This window comes from Mastomys coucha, unplaced genomic scaffold (assembly GCF_008632895.1).
Source record: "Mastomys coucha isolate ucsf_1 unplaced genomic scaffold, UCSF_Mcou_1 pScaffold3, whole genome shotgun sequence".
Lineage (NCBI taxonomy): Eukaryota > Metazoa > Chordata > Mammalia > Rodentia > Muridae > Mastomys > Mastomys coucha.
The window spans coordinates 47,479,337-47,500,219 of record NW_022196909.1 but is presented as its reverse complement, the minus strand read 5'-3'; the positions used below and the strand labels follow the sequence as shown (position 1 = coordinate 47,500,219).

Sequence of the window (20,883 nt, the reverse complement as noted above, 5' to 3'; positions counted from 1 at the left end):
AGAGGAGATATGGCCAGAGTCCTTGTTCTCATAATAATCCACACAGGACTCGTATTGTTGTATGTTCTGTATGTGGGCCTTCTACCCCTCCATGCCTGCCTCTCTGTGCAGCATCACATCCATGCCTGGCTTCCTGAGAGGCCAAAGAGGACATGGTATCACCTGGAGCTGGAGGCCCTGAGGCCCTGAGCCAGCTGCTGTGGTGCTGGGCACTCCCTCTATTTATCTGCACAAGCACCAAGACCTCCGACCCCACCATCTTTGTTTCCAGCTCTCTCAAAGCTTTAAAACTAAACTTCATTCTGAGACACTGGATGTCATTAAACTTTGGGCCATGTTTTCTTGTTTGTGGGACTGGTAAGATTAAACCCAGTACCTCTCAGGTGCCGAGGAAGGCTTTCTGACCAAGCCGAACTGGAGAGTTGTCTACTTGTCAATCATGGGACCCAGTATTTGATGGTGGGAGAGCTTATTCAAGTAATGGCCCCATCATGATGCCAGACATGAGATATCACATGAGATAGCATGCACAAGTGTACACACACACACAAACACACACACACACACAAGGTTTTCACTCCTCTTGAGGGGCTACCAGCTGCCATGAGGGTAGCCATGGTCTCCTCTGTCGTGGGACTTCTCAGCCACCCGCACCCCAGCTGCAGTTGGTGACAGCTCCTCACAACTCTGCTGTGACCAAGCAGTGCTGCTCCCCACAGAGCAGACAGCGCACTTCATCGGCCTTGAGTCATTGCCAGCCCTAGAAGAGGGGAGGGAGACTCAGGAGTAGCGGAGTAAAGAGCAGAATCCTGTTGAAATCCTGTTCTCCATCCATAGTCACTGACACGGGTCCTTCCCCTCCTGCTGCTTCATGTGGGGTAATGGCTGGAAGAAAAGGTTGTGTTGGCTCTGAAGGCCTATCCCATAGCTTGCTCAGGCCAGAGCAAGGACAAGCAGGAACACTCTCGTTTATTGTCTGAGTCTAGGGCTCTCATTTGTAGCTGGACAGGGACGGCCGTCCACCTTGGACGTAGGAAGACTGGATTAGGGTCTGAGGGAAGTGTGCTTCACAGCCATAGCTCTGCTCTGAACTTTGGGTGACCTTGGACAGGTCCTTGGCTTGCTGAGTTAACAGACGCGTGGGCCAGGGCCAGGTACTCTAGCTGTGACTGGTGTCCCTGCTGTTGTGGGTGGTGGTCTCTGCTCACACTTGTCCTCCCTGGTGGTCCTTCTGTCCAAGGTCAGGGATCCAGGTCAGTTTCTGTTCAGGGAAGCGTGCCTAGGTCTGGTGAGAACTGTCACTGAGGCAGGGACTCCGATAAGGATTGTGTGGTGTTCAGGGACTCTGATGAGGATTGTGTGGTGTCCAGGGACTCCGATAAGGATTGTGTGGTGTTCAGGGACTCTGATGAGGATCGTGTGGTGTTCAGGGACTCTGATGAGGATCGTGTGGCGTTCAGGGACTCTGATGAGGCTCGTGTGGTGTTCAGGGACTCTGATGAGGATCGTGTGGTGTTCAGGGACTCCGATGAGGATCGTGTGGTGTAAACCTGCAGAGCACACACTCCTGTCAGTAAAGCCTGTGGTGCAAACTACTTAATGGTCCCTCTTTGTTCCTTTAATTGAGTTCCTGAGAAACCAGACCCAGAATAAAGATGTCCAGGACTCCCAGAGTAAAGGAGCTGTTAGCTTCCAAGTGGCTCACGCAGAGAGGGTTCCTACTGTGCTCCAGCTTTAGAGGAATAGACCTGTTCTGCCTTCAGAATGGCAGCCTTGTTGGGAGCGCTGTCCTTTAAGAGAAGTGCTCACAGGGAGCCAGCCGTCCCTGCGGAGGACTCTGGGGAATCCTCAGTGTGTGATGAGAGGTGTGTGTGTGTGTGTGTGTGTGTGTGTGTGTGTGTGTGTGTGTGTGTGTGTGTACAGAGGAGCTCTGCCTATAGGACCTGCTGATCTGTTAGAGTAGATGCCCAGCCCGCTCCCTTCATTCCCGGGCTTCATTCATACCCATCACTTGAGCTCTGGGAATTTTGTACTCTAGCTTGATTGCTGGTACATAATTATCCTTAACTTGCCTTTCAAACACACTGACCTCAGGGAGGTGAGTAGAATTAACAGAGCAGGGGTCTCCATACCCTTCCCGTGCCTCCAGCACTGTGCTTTTACCATCTCAGCTCCAATGCCACAGCCAGCCCCGGACACTCACCTACCTGAAGCCTTCGGCTGGGGCGCTTGTCTGCTTGAATCAGGGCTGTCTCAGTAGACGGGGCTGCTGTTGCCCACAGAAACCACTCCATAGTTGCTGACTCTCAAGACTGTTGGACGGGATCGGAAGTCCCTTTATAACATGGTGGGAAGTGAGCTTTCAGGTCACTTCATTCCCACAGCTCCTAGAATCTGTGAAGAAGATAGTTACAAGCTGACTGTGGGGGCACAGACCTTTAATCCTAGCCCCGAGGAGGCAGAAGCAGGAGGATCTCTGTAAGTTTGAGACCAGTCTGATCTACATAGCAAGTTCCAGGCTATCTAGGTCTGCAGCAGTAGAGGAAGAGGAAGAAGAGGATGAGGACAGGCCAGCTTGTGTCTGGCACCTATGAAAGGTTGAGGCCGGGAGGGCCTTGTTTCCTTTTGAGGTGGATACTGGCCTTTGGGTAGTGTATGTGTGTCAGGGAAGAAGCGTGGGGAAAGGACAGGTCATGGTGCAGCTTAAGAAACAACGGCTAGGGAAGTGGTTTCCACAGAAAGCGCGGGAGGAGAGGAAGCGGGAGGGAGAGAGCGAGGGAGAGAGGCTCGGGTTTTATCTCATTTAAAGGATAAAACGGGGCAACAAAGAAAATGGTTTAGTCAGATTGTGGGGATTTCATATACAGAAATTGTTTTAGGTTTTTCTGTTGCTTTGACAAAACACCCAAATTTGGGCACATTAAAAAAAAAATAAAGAGGTTTCTTTGGCTCACAGTTTGGAATGCTACAAAGCCCAGATGACACAGCCCTGTCTGCTCATCTGCTTCTGCTGGGGGAGTCTGAGCTACATCACGCTTCCAGGATGCCATCCTCTAGGAGACGGGCCAGAGAGTGATGAGCTAGACCAGCACCTTTGAATTCACAAGATGTCCACTCCCCATCCCTCCTCTGTGCCCTGCCGTGTGAGGTAGCAAGAATCAGAGCTCTGTTGCGTATCGCCTGTCTCTGTGCCTGTGCCCCACATGTTCTGGGTGTTTCTGTCTCCTAGGGCCTGGCTATGAGACCCAGGATTCAGAGCAGTGCTCCCCAGGAAGAAGAGGAGCACCCATATGAGCTGCTGCTCACAGCAGAAACCAAGAAGCTGGGGACCACAGACGGGAGGACTGAAGGTAGGTGCTGCAGCCGTGGCTTCCTCTAGGATGGCGAGGGCCCCGTGCTCAGTCTGGACTCCATGCTCTTGAATGGATGGAGATGCAACCCTCTCTCATGTGCAGCAGAGCAGCTGAGGGCCCCCAGGTGACAGCTGTGTGAGCAGGACCCAGGACAGCAGCACCTCTATGGACACTGGCCGCAGCCTGTCATGTAGCTAGCCGACTAGGTAGTCCGGGTCCATGATGGACTCTGAGTCCTCCAGGACAGAATGTTCTTTCTTAGAGTCATGATGGGCTGTCACCTGTAACCATGGTACTTTGGAACTGAGGCCTGCTTGTGCTTCTGGGTGTATGTTCTGGCCCTGCAGAGGGGAGTGAACAAGGACACTGAGCAGGCTAGAAGGTGGTGTCTGCTGAGCCTGCCTCTCCCAGCTCCGTGCATGCCTCGTGTCTCCTGTTGGTTCTGTTAGCTGGCCATAGAGTTCACAGGCCTGGGCCACAGCACCCCACTGATAACTTCTTTACTCAGTGTGCTTCTCTCTCAGCTCATGGCCATTTTTATAGTTGGTTTTGAAATCTAAATTTTAGAGAAGTGTAATTTGTCCTTTCTTTTCTGATGGATAAGTTCATAATGTCATAAATCATGGTGTGTGTGTATGTATGTGTATGTATTTGCTTTTATGTATATGGATGTGTGTGTGTATGTGTGATGTGTGTGTGAATGTGTGAGTATGCATATAAATGGGTATGGGGTATGCCTGTTCCTGCATGTACATGCACATGTAGGTCTGCATCTTCCTCAGTTGTTTCCAATTTATTGATTTATTTACTTCCCAGAATGCCCTGCAACTTGTACTCTGTCCACGCTGGTCTCGAGCACACAGACATCCACCTGCCTCTGCCTCTCTTGAGTTCTGGATTAAAGGCCTGTGCCACCATGTCTGCTCTCCCTAACACTCTGAGACCAGAGCTCTGTCCTCTAACCCCTAGTTGGCGCTGTGGCACACACACCATGCTTGGCATTTTCTAGGTGGATGCACAAGGCTGTAACTTGGGTCTCCTGCTCACAGAGCAGGCACATCACTAACTGAGCCATCTCCCCAGCCCTAGGTTTTGAGTTTTGTTTTGTTTTGTTTTTTTCTGTACTTTCTTCTAGAAAGTTTTTATCTCTTAAGTTCTGAACGTAGGGTGTGTTCCATTTTGAGAACTTCAGTGCGCATACCCAGCCCTGTCACCTTCCGTGGAACACCTTTCCTTCGCTGTACTGCCTTCTCAAGGCCGCTGTTCGTCCACAGTGTCTTGAGCACCTGGTCCTTTTGTCTTGCTCTTTACTCTCAGAACCAGGATGTTGATTTCCATCCACACTTGCACTGGGTCTGTGTGGATTGGTGCTGAGTCCCACGGTTCAGGAAGCTCTGGTGTCCTGGCCAGATGAGTTTGTCCATCCTGTGGGGGCATTCTTAATTTAGAGCAGGCAAGGCTCTGGTGCCTGCTCTAGAGTCTGAAACCACAGGAGCTATGTAGCCGTTCACACCTGTAATCCTAGTGCTCTGGAGACTGAGGCAGGGGAATTACTGTGAGTTCCAGAGTTGAAGGTTTCTAAAAGGATCATGGATGTGTGTGTGTGTATGTGTGTGCATGTGTATGTGTGTGTGCATGTATGCATATGTAATGTGTGCATGTGTGAAACAGGCCTGTGTATTTGAAGATGGAGCTTCTTAAAGAAAGAGGGCGATTCTTCGAGGGGCCTCATGTAGAATGAGCACACAGCCAGCTCAGAGGTTGACGTAGGGTCTATCTCCTGCCTGCCAGATGTCCTTGGTGAAGATCTTCTCTCCCAGCTCCTGAGAGCTTTGCAGGAGGACTTACAGCCTCACGCTGCCCCCTGCTCCTTGCTGCTCTGTCCTATTGGGCCTTGAGACCGTGGCACTGCGTGTGCGCCCAGCCTACAGGCTAGCCCTTTGTCGTGGCTATGGCCTGCCAGCTAGCCCCGGCTAGCCCTTTGGCCTGGCTCACTGGAACTTTGAGACGAGGTGGTAAGGCACTAACTCCGTACTTTCTCAGAACTGTCCTGTCAGGGAGCAGAAACCTCCAGCCCAGAAGTGAGGCAGGCAGTGGCCTGCGGTGCTACCGGATAATTCCTTTTTCCTTTTCCATTACTGTCATGTCTGCATGCAGTTTCTTATGTTTCCAAAAGTTATGTTTATGTCGGCATTAGTGAGTCAGGGTTTGTGCCTTCCGTAGCCTGTAGTGTGGGGTGGAACAGGAGATGCTTTTGAATTGCCTTGTTAATTATACTGGTGTATACTCACTAAACAGGACAAAAAAAGCAAACGTTACAGGAATAGAGATGGTATGCTAAGGCTTTGCCTGTCTTTGTTCTGAGTTGTGTGAACATGGCCCATTCCCACCTTTGCTGCCTTCCCGTAGTAGTGGCTGTGAGATAGTCATGCTTCGTTTAAACCCAGGATAGAATCACATGTGACAAGCCACCTTGAGAATCTGCTTTTTATACAGCATTTGTCTTGGTTCTTACATGTCAGCTGCTTCTTCCTCAGTCACTGGATGGACGTGCCTTCAGGGCGTCTCTATAGTAAATTATGTTGCTGCATGCGCGCACACACATTTTCACCTCCAGGACTGCACCTGCCCCCCAATGCACTGACACAGTGAAGTTAACAGCACTAGACCGTGCGGACAGCAGGCCTTAGAGACAGCTCACTAATGGTTAAGACATCGCACTGCTCCACCAGAGGCCCCAGGCCTGCCCCCTGAAGCCCACCTCAGTCTGCTCACAGCCATCTTATCCAGTTCAGGGATGCAGGACCCTTTCTGGCCTTTTTCGACACCTGCAAAAACCAGTTCTTTAAGGGGAAATGTAAAATTAGCAACAAGGGCTGGGGAAGGAGCTCTGTCAGCACATGCCGTGCAAGCCTGCGGATCGGGGTCTGGTCACCAGACCCACATAAGCTGCCACGCATGGAACCATGACTTTCTTTCTTTCCTTTTCTTTGTTTGGTTTTATGAGCCACAGAAGAAGGCGTCGGCTGATCCATGACGCAGAAATTGCTGGAAATCAAATTCACGTCTACTCTAAGGGCAGTATGAGCTCTCAACTCTCCACCCTGTATTTGAAAAAATTTTTGACAGGGTATCAGTATGTAGCCCAGAATGGTCTAGAATGTGCTATGTAGACCAGGCTGGCCTTGAACTCAGAGCTCTGCCTGCCTCTGTCTCCTAAGTGATGGCATTAAAGGCGTGCGCCATTACACTATCTTCTTCTGGAAGACCTCTAAGTAGAGACAACCCAGGACATTATGAAATATCTGTGTGGCCTTGGGTGTCCTGGAACTCACTCTGTAGACCAGGCTGGCCTCAAACTCACAGAGATCTGCCTGCCTCTGCCTCCCAAGTGCTGGAATTAAAGTTGTGCGACCACCACCTGGCTGATAACAAGAATTTCTAATCCCTGTACCAGGGAGGCAGAAACAGGAGGACCTTCCAGCTGTCCTAGCCTAGTGATCAAACCCTGGGCTGAGTAAGAGACCCGGTTTCACAGGACATGAGCTTCACATTCCTGTACACACATGCTTGCAGTGTGAAAGGCACACAAACACATGCTTGAAAAGACAAAATTGGGAAATGCCTTCACTTCTGAAGATGTGGACTCCTGCTTATTTAGTTTCTGACATGACTATGATTTGGTGGTTGGTGGTTTTTTGGGTTTTATTGTTGTTTTGTTTTGTTTTGATCAATTTTCTTTTTTACAATTAATTTTCTTTTTTAAATTAATGGTATCTGGGTGAGGTGGTGCATGCACACCGTAGTCCCTATCATTTGGAGGTCAGAGGCTAGAAGATCTTTTAATTCTGGGAGTTCAAGAGCATCCCAGATGTAACACTGTGCTGTGGCATGGTGGCCCTGAGAGGGGAAGCTGGGAGGTGAGCAACTGGGAGGAAGAGTGGAGATAGAGCTCAGACAGATGCTGCCTCTGGCCTCACTGCGACTGGGAGGAAGAGTGGAGCTAGAGCGCAGGCAGGTGCTGGCAGATGCCGCCTCTGGCCTCGCTGCGGCTCAGCCTCCTGGTAGCTGCTACACTGTATCCGAAGGAGGAGAGCAGCAGTGTAGTCAGGGGTTCCCAGCTGTGTGGGAGTGGGGTCAGGAACTGAGACAGCCCGACATCCAGTGACTACAGATCGTGTAATAAGCAGAGTGCCACTGCTCCTGGGGGCCAGTCCCAGAGTCAGACACTTCAGGAAGCACAGACTGCACAGACAGAAATGGCCCTGAGTCTGGGACAATTTGAACTACAGAGGATCCCTACTTGCCTAAAGCTGCCCCTCAGTCTTGGAGAACAGAATCGCTTAGCCTACCCCGGTCCAGAGATGTTGATCACACCCACGGGATGGAAAGACCCAGCCACAGGAGAGCGCTTCGGCAGATCCATGACGCAGAAAATGCATGTCCCCCAAAAGTCACCAGGCCACAGGGCATTAGGACAGTCATAATCAAGGTAGGGATCCTCTGTGCTTCAAATTGTTTCAAAGTCAGGGCCAGTGTGACTGAGCCATTCCTGTCTGTGCGGTCTGCTTCCCCATTAGGATTGGCTCTGCGCCCTGGATGTCCCGGGCATGTGACCACGCAGAAGTGCAGTGGCAGCTATCCAGGGTGAACAGTGCATGGGAGAGTAGCCAGTAGGTCTAATAGTTACACTACTGTCCTGGGTCTGTGAAGTGGTGACTGAGCATGAGCAGCAGCGGCCTCTCTGAGGACAGCGGTGCATGGGAATGTCACATAGCGCGGTCCGATTTCCAGATGGAGTCGAGGTGATGTCCCCGAGAGCCATGCACAGAGTCAGAAGACTTTGATCGCTGGGCAGTGGTGGTGCACGCCTTTAATCCCAGCACTTGGGAGGCAGAGGCAGGCGGACTTCTGAGTTCGAGACCAGCCTGGTCTACAGAGTGAGTTCCAGGACAGCCAGGGCTACACAGAGAAACCCTGTCTCAAAAAAACAAAAAAAACAAAACAAAACAAAACAAAAAAAACAAAAAAAAAAGAAGAAGATTGTGATCTTCTTGGAGGGGAGAGGCCTGTCCTCTGTCTTCGGTTCTCCCTCTGCTCCTGTCCCCTTGGTAACCCCTCTCCAGGCCTGAGCAGGGAGTCAGTCCCCTTACTCAGCTTTCAGGCCCTCCTCTCTCCCTGCAGACCCAGGCTGGCTTTTCTTGGCAGAAGCTTGCTTGCTTTCGTGACTCTGAACAGACAGCTTGGCAGTGGAGTCTCATGGGCAGCGTCTTCTCCCCAGCCTCTGACTTAGGCTCCTGACAAAGCCAGGCCTCTGGCTGCCTCCCTTCTCCCGCTGCTGCAGGCCTAGGACAGCTCGGTTTCCTTCTGATCAAATAAGCTTTGTGAGCAGCCGCTCTGTATTTCCTTCCACAGAATGTGTGTGTCTATCTGTGCACATATATGTATATGTCTGTGCGTATACACACACACACACACACACACACACATACGTACATGTATGATAAATACAGAAAATAGTTGAAAGGTAAAAGGGGGCAGAATATGTTAAATTCACATGAAAGTGGTTTATAAAAAGCAGTTTGGTGTTCAAAAGTGAGACAAATTATGTTCACGTAAGAGATCAGAGATAGCTCTATGAAGAGAGTGAGCCAAGCCCTGAAATAGAGACTTCAACTTGATAGGGAGACGGGAGGGAGATGGGAGGGAGATGGTCAGAGGCTCCAGGCAGGGGTGTGGCACACAACCGTGGGCGGAGGGAGGGAGGAGGCCAAGAGTAGCCCAGAACAAAGAGAACTTGTCACACAGTGTTGGGTCTCAAATGTCAGTCTTTATTTCAGAGACAGAGTGGTATTGTTGAAACTTTAGGAGTGGGGTGACAGCCTAGGGGCCACGCTCCAAAGGGTAGACTCTGGGAGTCTTAGCTTGGGACAGGCAGGAGGCAGGAATAGCTGCAGCCAGGAACCTTCATCTCTGATGGTAACTAGAGCCTATCCCAGAGGGGCAGGAGGAAGTTTGGGGAGGAGGAAGGAGCCTGAGGAGTAAGATGGCAGGGGTGCAGCCACATGTGGGTGAGCAGGGCTGGCTTTCCAGCCTGGCTGAGAGAGTATTACATAACCAGTACAAATGGGCACTTGGGAAGGCAAGGACTGGGGGACGATGCTAAATCTAGGTTGAATGTTGTGCGTTCTAGGAGAACATCTGTGTAAATATGCCCACAATGCCCAGAAACGTGGTTCTGATGATTAAGAGAGACGCTGACGATGCAGGGGGCTGAATGACCTCTGCAGAAATGAGCACAGGGCAGGGTGCTGTTTTCAGGACCTGTTGCTTCCTGTTAGTCACAGCCCAGGTGGTCGTTCACTTTCCAGCCATTGGCACCGGAAGGAGAAAACACTAGGAAGGTAGTCAGTCCCCCAAAGCCGAGTGTGTCTTTTCAGTGGTGCAGTTATGCTGAAGAGGTGGCAAATTTGAAAAAGATCAGCCCTAAAGGCCAGGCGTGGGGAGCCAGGACTGGACAGCGCAGAGTGAACTGCCCTAAGCAACAACCACACCTCATCCCTGGTGGCTAGTAATTCCAGGTCAGGGGAGCACAGGGAAGTGAGCGAGCCAGCCCAGTTAACACTGTGTCCAGTGACACTGAGCTAGCGGACGAAGGCTAGGAAAGTTCTTTATGGCTGTTGGGAATCCTAAGGGGCCATGGGCGCAGAGCAGAGCTTCCTGAAGGGAAGCCATAGGAACCAGCTGGGTCCAGAGCTTAGCAAGGAACCTGGGCGAGCTTGAAGGGTGAGATGAATCTGGAAGGATGTATTCCGTCTTAGCTGTTTCTTGAGACTCTTACAGGCTCCACACCCCAGCAGCTGCAGAAGAGAAAGCAAATGGTTGTGAAGACCAATGTAGGAACTGCCCAAAGCCAGGGGGCAGAGAAGCCAGGCACCCTTAAGGTCGCTTGGGAAAGTGCCACAGCAGGAGAACCTGATCCAGACCAGGCTGTTAATGGGAAGGGCAGGGGTATCTGAGGGGCAGGGACTGGGAAAATGGCAGTGTGTGCGATGAGATCACCAGGACCTGGTGTGGGCAGTCTGAGGTCCCAGACCTGGGCTGTCCCCATGGGCACACAGAAGGGAGAGCTGCTGACCCAGTGCACGGCTCAGAACCAAGTCTCAAGGTTGCTGGACTTCCAGCTTTTGGTTTTATTGGCCCTGCTTTCAGGACCCCTTGGAAGAAAGCACCCCCTTTACACATCAGGAAAGCCGACCAAGCTCTGTGTGAGCCGGGGTCATGCAGAGGAATTCGGGCATGGCTGTGCATAGAGAATGACATAGAGACAAGCAGCAGCTCCCTGGGCTAAGTGCCTGCCTAGCGCAGCTCCATGCTGGGTGCTTTCCCCTGGCCACCTCATTGTGTGTAACTCAAGACATGGCTTCAGAGTGGGGCTATTTTTGTCCCTGCATAATGGGGTTGGGGAAGCCTTAGTCCGCTGAATCAGACCTTCATCTTTACCTATGTGACTAGAACCATTGAATCAGAAACCCTGAGTCGAGTCCCAGAACTGCAAGGGACCACAGAGATGTGTTGGACTGTGATTCATACCTGTGTGTCTCAGACCCCCCTCCTCATGCGTCCCAGCTGTTCATGCTCTGAAAAAGATCCCAAGTGGAAAAATCCCTGGGATGGACCACACCTGGGCCTTTTTACTCCCATTCTGGTTTGTGTTCTGTTCTTGGGTTGCTGTGGCCTGGAAGGGACTTTTTCAGATCACAGTCTGTAGGAGTTCCCTAGTCAGGACCTTTCTCCTGCAGAAACATGCCCTTCAAGAGCAGTGCAGCCTTGTGCTACTGGACACGTGCTCTCTCCTGTGCCTGGGCACTCAGCTATAGTCCTAAGGACAGAAAGCAGGACAGGGTGCTCTCCTGGCTCAGGTTAGCTCCTCACATGAGCTGCATTTGCCTGCCCCGGCTGAAATGAGCACAGATTACTGGAAATGTGCAAATATTAAAATGTTATTATTCCAAAGTCCTTGAGACCCCTGCAAAGCATCAGGGTGCAGACCCCGTGCCTCCAGGGCCCTCAAGTGAGGGACACCTGTACCAGAGGGAATAAAAATGCCCTGCTGGGAATTCCCTGCTGTCCTGGGAGACAGAGCATGAGCCTGTGTGTGGGGAGAGAGAGAGAGCCAGCCCATGTCCCCGGTGCAGATCCTTTGTCTCCTGGAAGGATGACTGTGGGAGGGGAAGGAGGCTCTGCTCTCTGCTCCTCCGCAAGCTCCGGGCAGGGTTTGGGTGTCTGCTTCCTGGGCAGCGCCTGCTTCTCTCTATGCTGGCAAGGCTTCCCTTCAAAGCCCAGAGAGTCCACCACCCTGAGAAGCTCCCAGCTCACACTTGGCCTTCCTCGGAACATTCATTTCTGAACTTGCCTTCCTCCTGCGCTGAGCCAGGCACTGCTCCTTCATCTTGGCAGTACCAGAGCATGCCCCCGAGGCAGAGAATGCCGCGCTCACTCACTCAGTGAGGACATGAGGCCATGAGGCCGGCCACTCAGTGGTGCTGCCTCAGAGTTTCAGGCTCTAGACTTCTTCCTCCCTTGTAGAGAGGTTGGAGGACGATGGAGATAACAGATGCTCAGAGGGGCTTTTCATGTTTTGAGTTGTCTCTTTGCTGATCTTTGTGAGGGACAGGGTGGTCTCACAGTGGAGCTGTGGTGGTGGATACCATCTTGTCTGAGCTTAGTACGTCTCAGCATGGACCCAAGTGCTCCCCGTCCACATTTCAGCTCTCTCAGCAATTCCATAAAGTTGTGATAATAATAGGCAGAGATATCAAATAATGTGTGCAGGGTCTCTTTCGTGATTCTGTGTTATTGTTAATACCTTGTCTCCAAGGTCTATATTAACTAACCTGAACAGAAGGAAACCATCAAGAGCCAAGCACAGTGGTTCACTCAAAAGCCCTGCATTCGGGAGTTGGAGACAGGAGGGTGGCACCTGGGGTATGCAGCAAGGCCTGGGGCAGGGAACTGGACATTGAATAGGTATTTTCCATCTATTAATTTGTGCAGGGCTATCTTAGATGTGCTCCTTTCTTGCTTATTTGAAAAAGACCCTTTTTATGTAGTCTGACTGGCCTGGAATTCAGTCCTCCTGCCTCAGAATCCTGAACTGAATTATAGATTTGAGCCATGTGGTGGTTTGAATGAGATGTCCTCATAACCTTGGACGATAAAGTACTTGGTGCCAGTTGGTAGTACTGTTTGGGAAGATTAGGAGGTGTGGCCATGTTGGAGGAAGTGTGTGTGGCCTTAGGGATGAGCTTTGAAAGTTTTTCTTTTTTTTTTTTTTTTTTTCGAGACAGAGTTTTCTTGTGTAGCCCTGGCTGTCCTGGAACTCACTCTGTAGACTAGGCGGGCCTCGAACTCAGAAATCCTCCTGCCTCTGCCTCCCAAGTACTGGGATTAAAGGAGTGTGCCACCATTAAAGGACTGCCCGGCAGTCATGCTGTTTTATTCTAGCAATAGAAAAGTCACAGGGGCTGGTGAGATGGCTCAGCAGTTAAGAGCACTGACTGCTCTTCTGAAGGTCCTGAGTTCAAATCCCAGCAACCACATGGTGCCTCACAACCACCCGTTATAAGATCTGGTGTGTCTGAAGACAGCTATAGTATACTTATGCATAATAATAAATCTTTTAAAAAATAAATAAATAAATAAAAAGAAAAGTCCCATCAGCCGCCATGTCTAGGTTAGGCACAGCTTTAGGGACGGACAGTGTGCCAGCTTACTGGGATCCCCATAAGCATAGCAGCAGGCAGCTGTGGTCTCAGCACTAAGTGGCAGGATAGCAAGTTTGGAGATAGCCTGGACTACAGAGTTCTAAGCTAGCCAGGGCTACCTAGCAAGACTCTATCTCTACACAAAGAGTGGGACAGACAGTTAGACACACTAAAGTTCTTGTGGTTCAACGGGCTCTTCAGGTGCCGATGTCTGGGGAAAATCACATAACTGTGACCATTTGCGAGTTGTACCTTCTGTGATCCACAGAGCTTCCTCCATCCTGCACAGGCCCCTACCCCTTCCCTCCGCCCACTGCTTTCCCCTGGCATCTCTCTGGTATTGAGCTCTTGGCATCTGCCTTCCTTTCTTCATTGATGGCTGGCACGAATGAGTGGCTGTTTGAAGGCCTCCATTGTCAGCTGCCAGCAAGCAACCAGTCAGGGTGAGCCAACCAGGCCCAGTTCTGGGCTGTGGGGTTTTCCTTCTGTAGCCCCTTAACTGCCCACAAATGGTTAACTATGACCCTGGGAGCTGATGGATGCCTAGGAGCAAGGGCCTGGAAGGAGCGAGGAAGCCAGGCCCCTTCCTGAATGCCTGCAGAGACAGAGAGAGTGTGCAGCTTGGGCAGGAGCTCTGTACGTTGCAGCTTCTGCTGCCATGAGCCTCTCCTCTTCTCCAGGGGATGTGCTGTCATCCCGAGCCTCTATTAGGTGGCCATGCGGTGCCCTCAGGCAGCTTCGTCCTGGCTGCCCATTGTCATAGCAGCCATTTGCAGCTGTAAATGGTGTCCTGGGCCCCAGTTAGGCTAACTGGGACTCGCTCTCTCACTGGCTCTCTTCTTTTCTACCTTGTTTATGCCTTGTCCACTGCTCGGGCCCTGTGTTGGAGGGTCAGGATGAGTGAGTTGAGAGTTAAAGTTCCAGAGCGCTCAAAGTTCTACTTCTGGCTTCTCTGATTGGCTCAGAGTCGTAGTGAGTAAGTTGGCTGTCCCCGTCTCTGCCCTGCAGACCTGCCTAGTGCTGAGTCGTACCAGGCACCTGGAGCAAGCCTGTTGTTGATCCGCACAGGCTTTCTCAGAAGCAGCAGCACTTTGAGACCTTGGCACCACCCTAAGGTGGCTGCTTCAGCACCTCACGTGTATGTCATCTCGCACCCCTTCTCCCCAGCTGCCCACTGTGTGGTGTGCCAGGCCTCTCTAAGGACCTTGTAGCTGCTGCTAGCGTATAAGCAAGAAAGCATGGGTGGGGGGAGTGCATTTGGGACTGGGGTTCTCCTCACTGTCACTGCAGTTAAAGGATTTTAGAGCACTGTGCCGGCCGGCCGGCTGTGTTACATGGAGGTGTTTAGCAAGATCTTTGTCACCACAGCTAAGGCCACACAGCTAGAGAGGAACAAAGCCAGCAAGCACCCTGTCCTGAGAGAGTTTACCCAGCCACCTCAGGCAGAGCGAGCACACCATGCGGGAGCCACAGGACGCCCACACACTCAGTCCTGCGGCGCTCCAGCCTGGTGAACAGTCAGTCCCTGGGCACTGTGGATGGATCAGGGAGCTGTTTGATTCCATGCATGCAGAGTAGATACCACCTAGACAGACGCGATGCCTGGATGTTAGCTTTGGTATGGCACCAGCATAAATCCGTACAAGGACTGAGTTCCCACAGGGTATCCCAGAGGGGCACTGGATCTGTGCTCCTTCAGAGCAGAAGGTTTTGAAAGTGTGGTGGCAGCCCGCCTCAGGAACTAGCAGTGTCGGGTTTCTAGGGTGTAAGAGAGGTTTCTAGAGAGCAGCAGCTGTCTCGTGGCCTGACAAACTAGACTGTTTCCTTTTCCAGCTAAGGTTAAACAAGTAAGAGCAGCTGGGAACGTTGGCAGCAGTGAGGCGCACACATTCTCAAAAAAACAAAAAAAGAAGAAAGGAAAAGTGTGTTCCTGCGGAAGGAAGGACAGACCGACAGGCGGGCGGGTAGGCGGGTGGGCGAGCGAGGGATGGACGCGGGTCTGAGTGGCCCCGGGGGAGAAAGGAAGCCGGTGCTTTGGCCGCGGTTTTGTTTTGCACTTTCAGTTAAGGAACTCCAGAAGTCGCAGGTCGCCTTCATGACCTCCCTTTTCCCCTAGTCGCTGCTTGCCAGAGGAAGGGAGGGCGGGCGGAGGGCGGGCGGCCGGGCGGCTCTAAATAACACTGAGCCTTTATGGAAATGTATCCAGAGTCCTGGGAGTCACTCTCACTGCTGCACTCCCGCTGTCCTCATTCTGTCCTTACTCCGTCCTTACCCCTGTCCTGTCTGTCTGTGGTTCGTTCTTCTCCCCGCCTTATATAGCAAGGTCTGGTCATTAACGTTAACAGAGATCTAACAAGAGGGACGGCTGCAAGGCAGCAGTAACCAGGCCAGTGTTTGGAATTTCATAAACGCTCCCACTTTGGGTACAGATTGAACGTGAACGATATGAAACTGCTTTCCTCCCTGCTCTTGCCTCTGCTTCCCCTCAGCCTGTCCAGCCTCTCTCTGCCCCTCGGTTGTGGACTCCACTCTGCCACTGAGCAAGCGCTGCATAGGAACTCTGTTGATTTTTGCCACGTTTAATTTTTTATTTCTCTTTGTCCACTTCAAGACCACAGGCAGAGCGGCGGCGGCCGGAGCCAGGACTCTGTGGAGGGGCAGGAGGGGCAGGTCCCCGAGCAATTCTCAGGTCTCCTCCACGGCTCCTCCCCAGTGTGTGAGGTGGGGCAGGACCCTTTCCAGCTGCTCACTGCCCCCAGCCAGAACCACCCCGAGCCCTCCCAGCAGGACGCCTGCCGCGAGGCCAGCATGCAGCTAGAGGAGCCGGGCATGCAAAGCACTGGAGCCCCGCAGCCCAGCGTCCCGGACCAAAGCAGGAGAGCTGGCTTGCTGGCAGGCCTGACAGCCCTGACAGCCCTGACAGCCCCGGCCAGCAGAACGTACCTCGACACATTGACTCACGCAGTACCTCTGCACCCTACTGGTGCTGAGGGAGAAGAAGACCGGAGCTGGCCCAGAAGCAGAGCCCCTCCCACCAGCAAGCCCAAAGCTGAGCTGAAACTCAGCCGCAGTTTGTCTAAGTCTGACTCTGACCTCCTGACCTGCTCCCCCACGGAGGACGCCACAATGGGGAGTCGCAGCGAGTCCTTGTCCAACTGCAGCATGGGGAAGAAGAGGCTGGAGAAGTCGCCTTCCTTTGCCTCAGAGTGGGATGAGGTAAGTCTGCCATGACCTCAGAGAGCTTGCGCCTAGCCGACCTGGCTGTAACCCACCCCAACTCCCCCGGGGCTGGCTTCTGGGGCTAGGATCTGGACCAGGGCTGCCCCATCCTGAGCACTGCCCCGAAAACATTTCTGAGAGCCCACGATCCAGATGACAGGTCCCCGAATAGTTAAGCCTGAGGGTGGAGGCCCAGAGCAGGGCTGAGGGAGGGACGGTTCCTAGAAATGACATGTGTTTGGAAACATTTGGAACCCATCTGCCTGGAGCCACTTCAGAAGAGCCATGGCACTTCTTGTGAGCCCCTGCAGAGGCAGAGGGGAGCCAGGCTTAGCAGGGCAGCAGGTGGGCGGGGTGGGGTGGGGGCGCTGGGGAGGGCTCCAGGGGGAGGGTTCTAGTCTGGGTTCCTCCTGGCTGTTCTGGCCGCGTTCTTGAGACCCAGCAGCCTCTCCCAGCAGATGTGTGCCGCCCGGCCCGCATTCCCAGCTTGGGGAGGCAGAGTCTTTGCCGACTCAAGGAGCGAAGGCTGGTGTGAAGAGAGCGCTTTCAGTGTGAGACCTAGGGTTCTCCTCAGCCACTGTTACTGAATACTTGGAGGTGTAACCGGACTGTTCTCCCAGGGCCTTTGGCGTGTCTTAGCGGGCGGGAGAACTTGTGTTGGAAGTATTGTCCAGTACCCAGGGAATGTTAGAGGGCCGCCTCCTAAGCTGCTGCCCGCCTCTGACGTGGACTCCGTCTGTCTCCCAGGGACAATCTAGAGATTCAGTTAGCTCTCTAACGAGAGGGGACAGTACAGCTGTCATGTGCATGTGAACATTCCGTAACCCTTATCCCCACCCCAGCCTGCGGAGGGTGCTGCTGCAGAGGCAGGGCGGGGCACTTCCTCCTGCCCCATCTCCAGAGAAGACCAGGCTCAGGACTGTTTAGGTAGACACGAATGAAAAGAGTTTTCATTGCTTAGTCAAAGCCTCGGTGGACTGTTCCTGAGTGGTGCCAGGCACCGTGTGAAGTTGCTTCTAGGTCCCTCAGTATGTGTGTGCGTATGTCCCTCAGAACCTCATTAGGTTAGCACAGGAGTGGAGTGGAGCCATAGTCAGGAGCCGTAAAGGGGGTAGACAGAGGCACACGGCTGGAGAGAGCTTCAAGAAAGACCGTGGAAGGGGCGAGGGGAGATGGCATTGAGGAACTGATAACTCCTCTGGTTCCAGCCAGGCGGAGGCAACACAGTGAAGAGACCACGTGAGCAGATTGCTGTTGGCTGGGAAAGGGATATTGGGTTCCCAGAGAGTGCACGTGTACACAGGGTGGTAAAAAGACGGGGTAGAAAGTGGACTTGGAGCCGGGCAATAGTGACACACGCCTTTACTCCCAGCACTTGGGAGGCAGAGGCAGGTGGATTTCTGAGTTCGAGGCCAGCCTGGTCTACAGAGTGAGTTCCAGGACAGCCAGGGCTACACAGAGAAACCCTGTCTCGGGGAAAAAAAAAGAAAGAAAGAAACAAAAAAAACCCAGAAAAACAAAAAAAGAAAGTGGGCTTGGGACCAAACACAGAGAGGCCCTGGAGTGAGGCTGAGAGCTGGGAATCGCAAGAAGCCGGCCTTTCAGAGCTGTTCTGATGTGCTGGAGGCATCTTGGCTGGTGCTGCTGCCCTTATCCTAAGACGTCCACAGCGCTGGGCCAGCACATGCACACGCCACTCAGGATTTCTACCTTGTATTTCCTCCTGGAGAATACACCAGATCATCATGCACCCAGCCTGAGTGAAATGGGCCACTTAGACCTATGCACAGTGTTCTCTGCCTTAAAATGTGATGAGGCTCATGGACTGTAACCTCCTGGCCTCAAACCTAAGATGTGTCTGGCTGCCGTGGCTGTGGAATGCTAGGACTGTGAGTGTGAGCCACCACAATCCACTCTGCGCTTCTGTGATAGCGTCGGAAGCTTTGCTCTGTTGTACAGGTTGGTTGGTTGGTTTGGTGTTTCGTTTTTATTTGCTGGTCTCATCATCTAGCCCAGGATGGCCTTGAACTTGAGGTCCTAGGATTGTAGATCTGCTCTACCATGCCAGGCTACACTGCTGTACTTTAAGTCTGAAAGAGGTCAAAGATGGTTGAGCCATTATGGGAAAGAATTCATGTGTTTGAGCCTCACTTACAAAGTCAGGGCGTGCTGGGGATAGTCCTGTGACCAATGTGTGCTATGCTGGGGATAACGGCATGTGCAGTTCAGAAGACAGAGCATGCCCAGATCCTTCCTGAGGCCTGGGAGGGAGAAGGAGAGGCACTGGGCAGCAGCTGGAACACGGGTGGTGGTGTGAGTCTGGCTGGCACTTCTAGAAGGCAGGGCAGAGTGGACACATTTTGGGCCTCTGCAAATCTGGCTCTAAAGCCACTATCTACCGCACGTGGCATGGACACTCTCACACATTCTCAGGGTTACTGTCTTTTATAAAGAAACAAGCCCAAGCAGGAACATGTGTAAGTGCCTATCACAGTTCCTGGCATGCCCAAGGGTAGTCGCTATATGACAGGTTCTGTTATCTCAGGACTGAACCTACACTGTCTTCAGACCTTAGGAGAGGCAGCAGTGGTGGTGGGTGACCCTCAGGTGGTGGCCAAGGGCCTGGGAGGGGGGGACCAGAACTCAAAGCTTTCCCCAGTTCCAGCCACAGGCAAGGCTCTAGTGCTCTGTCCTGCCGAAGTGGCAGCTTCAGTGATGTGCTCCGTACCTCAGTCTCCTTAGATAACCCCCAGCCTGTCTCCTGCACACAGTCCTGCATACAGCAGCAAAAGTGGTTGCACACCACAGCGTCTGTGAACCAACCCTCCCATGTCAAGCAAGACCCAAGGATACCAAAGCCCCTTGCCCAAGATGGTAGAACCGCCGATAACCTCTTCACGCTCTCCTGCATGCTTCATGGCATCTCTGGAGTACTTAGGTGCCTAATACAGTCGTTTGACTCTATAGTGTAGACAGTGAAAACATGTACACTATGGGGGTCGACTGTTTTGTTAGTTTGTTTTCTTTTTTTCGACCCAGGCTCTTACTGCGAAGCCTTGACTGACCAGGAACTCACTCTGACCAGGCTGGCCTCGAACTCAGATCCGCCTGACTGCCTCCCAAGTGCTTGGTGGTGTGTGCCGCTGGCATCAACTTTGTTTTCCCTAACTTTTCACTGTGTAGTTGGTTGACCCTCAGGTGTGGAGGCTGACTGTAAGAACAAAAATAACTGCCTGGTCAAGTTGTGGTTCGTCGATGTATAGACAGTGTGTGAGGTCAGCTAGGTCCCGCACATGCCTACTGCTGAATGGGACTGGAGATTCTGGAAGAGAAAGCCACAGAAGGCTGCCTCTCTACTTAGCATGAACACCAGAGCCAGGGAACACTTGGCTGAAGGCTTAAGTGATAAATTTGTGTTTTGTAATCAGCTTTCATAAATATTAAACAATCGGGGGACGGTGGACAGTAGGGCCGGGTGCTCTGTATGCTTGCTCAGCTTGACTCTCGCTTAGGAATGTCCATGTGGAGAGTGCTGTGCAGTCAGTCAGAAGTGGTGGCTGGGGGACCCTAAGCTGAGCCCCTCTGCAGAGGGGAAGAGGTAGCAGGCAGAGCGAGCGAGCGAGCATCCTGCCAGGCCAAGCCTGAGCTGCCCTCTTCCCAGCACTGCTCATTAGAGCCAGCATGACGTCATCAAGAGGAAAGGTGATTGGTGCAGCTCCCGGAGGCTTTGTCTGCCCTAGCCACTGAGAAGTGGGTGCACACAAGGAGGTCTGCACTTCAGCCGTGACCCCCAGTGACCCCAGCCCGCCACGGGTCTGCAGTGTACATTGTGCTTGATCCTGGGCACAGCCCTCCCACTCTAAACAAGAATGTGGCCCTCCCACCTCTGGGGACGGCTCAGAGCCTGGAATGTCTGTCTGAGTGGCTTCCTGGCACACACTGGAGTGGCAGCCTTACCCTCAGTGTCCGTTGGCTTTAGGTCTGAAGCACTTGTTCACAATGCTGGAGCCACACTGTGTGCTGACAGCTTTGCCTCGCGGCCTTTGTGTCCGATCCAGGGCCTCTCAATGTCTACCGTCCACCTGCGCGCGCGCGCACACAGGGCCTTGGAAGGAAGTCCTGGTTCCACACTCTAGTCAGACCAGTTAGCTTCCGCCGGCCTTCCTGGGCCATCGAGACATCACGCTGGGAAGCAGGGGCTGGAGCCTGCTGTCTGGGCTTGCTCCTGGAGCTGCAGGCTCCTCCAGACCCCAACCCAGCTTCCCTACTACCCCTGAAGCAAGCAAGGGGCCAGTAAGCCCAGTGAGTACAGCACACACAACAGGGCAGATTCTGTGGTACTGAATTTGTGAGCTCAGTGTGTGTGGGGGGGGGGGGAATGTGTTAGTCAGAGAGGGACTACTACATGGACAAACATGAGCACTCAAGTATGCACCTCGCTATGTAGCTTTGGTTGTCCTAGAAATCAACACATAGACCAAGATCCACTGCCCCTGCCCCAAGCCTCAAACTCACCAAGATCCCCTGCCCCTGCCCCAAGCCTC

At 52.6% G+C, this 20,883-nt stretch overlaps 1 protein-coding gene and 1 long non-coding RNA gene across 7 annotated transcripts in view; one reads left to right on the top strand and one right to left on the bottom strand.

Moving 5' to 3' along the window:
- Positions 1-20,883, top strand: part of Anks1a (ankyrin repeat and sterile alpha motif domain containing 1A) — a 159,241-nt gene that overhangs the window by 85,338 nt on the left and 53,020 nt on the right. For all 6 annotated transcript variants that reach the window (XM_031348311.1, XM_031348313.1, XM_031348312.1 and 3 more), the window contains 2 exons: positions 3,230-3,350; positions 15,732-16,336. In XM_031348311.1, coding sequence (XP_031204171.1) covers positions 3,230-3,350; positions 15,732-16,336 — 726 coding nt within the window. The remainder of the gene's footprint in view (positions 1-3,229; positions 3,351-15,731; positions 16,337-20,883) is intronic.
- LOC116075262 lies at positions 9,164-16,477 on the bottom strand. Its single transcript, XR_004112493.1, has 2 exons — positions 16,214-16,477; positions 9,164-10,213 (listed from the first exon to the last, which is right to left on the bottom strand). It is a non-coding gene; the product is annotated as an uncharacterized LOC116075262 (long non-coding RNA).